The 3,933-nt window shown below is 43.5% G+C and overlaps 1 protein-coding gene across 4 annotated transcripts in view; it reads left to right on the forward strand.

The window, feature by feature from the left end:
- The first annotated feature begins 268 nt into the window (after positions 1-268).
- The window catches only part of rxrgb (retinoid X receptor, gamma b), a 26,675-nt gene continuing 23,010 nt past the window's right edge, over positions 269-3,933 (forward strand). For 2 of the 4 annotated variants that reach the window (XM_076278960.1, XM_076278961.1), the window contains exon 1: positions 269-389. In XM_076278960.1, the coding sequence (XP_076135075.1) occupies positions 359-389 (31 nt within the window). In that variant the 5' untranslated portion in view covers positions 269-358. The remainder of the gene's footprint in view (positions 390-3,933) is intronic. The other 2 variants (XM_076278958.1, XM_076278959.1) reach the window with 1 other exon arrangement.

Here is a 3,933-nt window from a genome sequence, read left to right on the forward strand (position 1 = left end):
GAAAATAGAGTTATGGAAACAAAGGAAAGAAAAAAGAAAGAAAGAAAATCTGACTGGCCATACGCACAGAAATGTGCGCCTTAATGTTTCGGTCCACTGCTGTTCATACGAATTGTAACTGCACGTATGTAGCCTGGAGTTGTAACAGTCATAAACAACCACCATGGTGATTATGGATGAATGTTGTCATTGGGAGAAGCCCTCCTCTCGCCACCCCCTCGCAGGGCCCCGCGTCAGTGCGCTAGCGTTGAAGACTAGTTCACTTGGGCCGAGGAGCGGAACTCAGTGAGATGCCGCTGTGTGGGACGGCTAAACTACTACAAGCACTACGGGGGAAAGACACTGGCTTCATTGCACTATGGATAATAATGACGCCTACTTACACCTAAGTAAGTGTGCCTCTGTCTTGTAGTCTATATTCTCGCTTTGTTTAGTTTGACAGTAGGCTACAACTTTCCTGCTGTCTGCGCAAGCTGAGATAGTGCTTTGCGCGTTTGTTTCCTTGTTTATGGACCTATGCAATTTCAGCCTAGCTTGTTGAGAAGTGCTAGAAGATGGCTTAAGCAAACTGTGGACTTTAGTCTGAGATGTGTGCTAACGGCGTTATTATCAGTGAAGTTAAGGCTTGTCTCGTTGTCTCTGATAATTGACGTGAAGGCAGCGGCGATTCCAAAGTCAGGTGATCGCGATTCTGCTTCTCAGACAAGGTCAGGGGTTGGCACTTTAACGGCGCTTACGTAATTTATGGCTTTCCAACCACGATGTTCGGCTAAAGTGTTGTGGCAGAATGGCAATTTATTGGTCTGGGATGGTTTATCAGTAGGCCTACGAGAAAAGCGTGTGTGCATGTGATCGGAGAGTTCGCTATTGTTGAATCTCTCCGACTTCCAGGACTGGAAGTAGCCTAGCCTTCAAATTGAAGTAATTAGCCATCAGTTTTCACCATGATGTTGTTACAAACGAGTTATCTGGCTGTTATTCTTGCCTGTGCAGATTATAGGCTACATAAGTACTTAGTTATCGAGTTATAGGCTAGCCTATTCTGGCTGAAAATATCTAAATGTTTTGACCATTGTTTATAGTGTAACGTAGGCTATAGCCTATTCTACTCTACATAGCTTACAGTTGAGCTAAGTAGCCTACGTTGGCTCTTCCTTATTGTGCGTCGCGACTGTCATTAGAAAAGAATAGCGCATGCAGGGGTGTATGTCTGTAATGAACGTCAATGTTTCTTTCTATCCTCGCCCGAGCTATGGGCATAGTTTGCAGATCATCTGAATTATCCTATAGCTAGGCAATTCTTTTAGTACAGGGCATGGTGAAACGTGCGCTGTTATTACTGTTAACGTGAAAGTTTAATTAATCCTAAGTATAGATAAACAAGTGGTCACTCTTTTTCAAAAACGGGATGCGTTGGTCTGTCTTAAAATAAATCACGCACACGCCATTGGGGTGTGTGTGCGTGCTTTGATCTCCACGCGTGTCGATGCATTCGACTAGCCTTCCTTCGCGTTCTGCACTTATTCCTTAAGAACGTCCATGGAAAACAGCATGTGATTATCTTACTTTTACTGTCAATCTAATTGGTCACTCTTTTAAAGCCACAATGCCCCACACACAACAGCACAATTGAATTTGCAATGCCTATTCAAAGGCCACTTTTTGGTGGAAAGACACATAAGATTTTGTGTGAGAGAGACAGGGAGAGAAAGAGAGTGTGTATGTGTGTTAGGGGACATGGAGTGACAGAGATACTCTGGACCGCAAGTCAATAGTCAGGGTAATCAATGAAGCTAAACACACACATGCACTCCACCACCATATTCTTTGAATGTTTCTACAATTTCTCTTGCCTATCGATATTCATTTTGAAAATAGCCCTGACTGTGTGTGTGTGTGTGTGTGCATGGCTACCACTCACTCAAGTGTGACACACCAGTCATGTGTGCGGGATTTTCATTCTTTGAATGGAACCTGCATGCTCTTTTCACGTTTCCCTTGTGGAGAGAATGAGCGACCGCTCAGGTCTGGCTGTCTGAGCTTGCTGGCTAGCTGCGGTCAAGGCTGGCGGGCTGAGTTCAGTTAAGGGTCGCCTGTGTTCAGGTGGAATCAGCTCAAACAACCCTCGTCCCTCAGGGCCCACACAGCCTCACTCAGCTAGGCTCAGGCTGTATTCTGGAGAAAAGAAGTCAGTCCTGTTTAGTGCCAGAGTGGTGGGTCTGTCTGTGTCACCATGTCCCAGATGGGAGGGAGCGCTTTGCAGTAAAGGAGGACGGAGGCAATGCTCAGCTCACTCACAGCCAATTCTGCTCCTGGGGCGAGCGAAGAATGCTCTGTGTGCAAGCTGAGAGTGGGGCTCTCGAATGAGGCAAGAGAGACACCTTCGAAGAATTCACAGAAGCTGCTGTCAGGAATGCAACTCAGTAGCTCAGCCTCACTCACACACACACACACACACAAGCACACACACGTGCAACGTGTGCATGTAGATGTTTATGTACGCACATGACGACAGACAAGCAGACTTCAACATGTACATGCACACGAACACACTGACACACATGTGGAAAGTCAGCCCCATGCAGGCGGTAGAAATCGTTGCGAGGACACACCCTTCAACAGCAGTAACAGAACATGAAATACACACACACACATATGCAATGGCCCAACCAATCAAACAAAAAAGCACACCAAGTTCACTTTTTACTGGGAGTTTACCTGATAGGATCCCACAGTTAACATGTCCATATTGTTCATGTCCCGTCATATCCTTTGTTACACACGAGTTGCTTAGATAATGAAATATAGTTACTGTTGTAAAAAGAGTCTTTGCCATGTATGTAATAAGTTATCATATTATGTTTGCGGGCTTGGAAATGCGTTGTTCATGTCTTACATGAGAGTATTTATATTTATTAGACTACATGTTCTATTAGGCACCCTACCAAGTTCACACACACATGAGCAATTCCTTATTTAGTGCAGCTGTGCTAGTGTTTGCCAATTTTCCCTGTTCAGAAGGACAGTGAGAGAGAGAGAGAGAGAGAGAACTGTGGGTAATTACTCATTAGCCATGAAGGTCAGTGTCCTCTTGTGAGACTTATCATGCACAGCACTTCAAACTTGTAAACAACATATATGTAAACACACACACACACAGAGAAGCACATAGGCCTATACAACATTACAACATAACCAATTGTTGTAATATGCTCTTAATGCACAGTCCATGATTCTATTCCCATACACTTTTTGTGTAATTCAGCTATCCAGTAGCCTGGGAAAACCCTGCAGGTCAGTCTGGCAAGGAGGCCATTGACACCCATTTCCAATGTTCCAAAAACCCAGGAACCAATCACAATCGATTTGATGACAGATAGAGCAATGCATTCAACACAACCAATAACTGCACTGATAGCGAGTGGGTTAAACAGATATGGACTTGCATTTTCTTTGTATGCAATCTCTATTGATAGTGGGTCTGGAAAGGCTTCATTGATTTATGACCTTCAGCGGCATAACCAGTATTGAAATTAAAGTTAAATTGGTGCATTAAACTTTTATCAAATAGTTTCAGAAGTGCAGCAATCAAATATTTCTTGTAAATGAAGGTTTTAAATGCAGCTGTTTACGCAATAAACAGCTGCATTTAAAACCTTCATTTACAAAAAATATTTGATTGCTGCACTTCTGAAACTATTTGATAAAAGGTTAATGCACCAATTTAACTTTAATTTCAATGCTGATTATGCCCCTGGAAGTCATAAATCAATGAAGCCGTTCCAGACTCATTTTCAATAGAGATTTGAGAAGCGGTCTAGTGTCAACCAGGCTAGCTGTCCTGCTGTCTAGGCAGTGTTTGTGCTAGAAACAATCCCAGCCAATCAACACAGTGTGTCTAGACTAGAGCATGGAAGTGAGGGGAATCATTTG

Source organism: Alosa pseudoharengus, unplaced genomic scaffold (genome assembly GCF_046254945.1).
Source record: "Alosa pseudoharengus isolate Yale_2024_CS ecotype anadromous, Long Island Sound unplaced genomic scaffold, YU_APseudo_1.1 YU_APseudo_1.1_scf_11, whole genome shotgun sequence".
NCBI lineage: Eukaryota > Metazoa > Chordata > Actinopteri > Clupeiformes > Clupeidae > Alosa > Alosa pseudoharengus.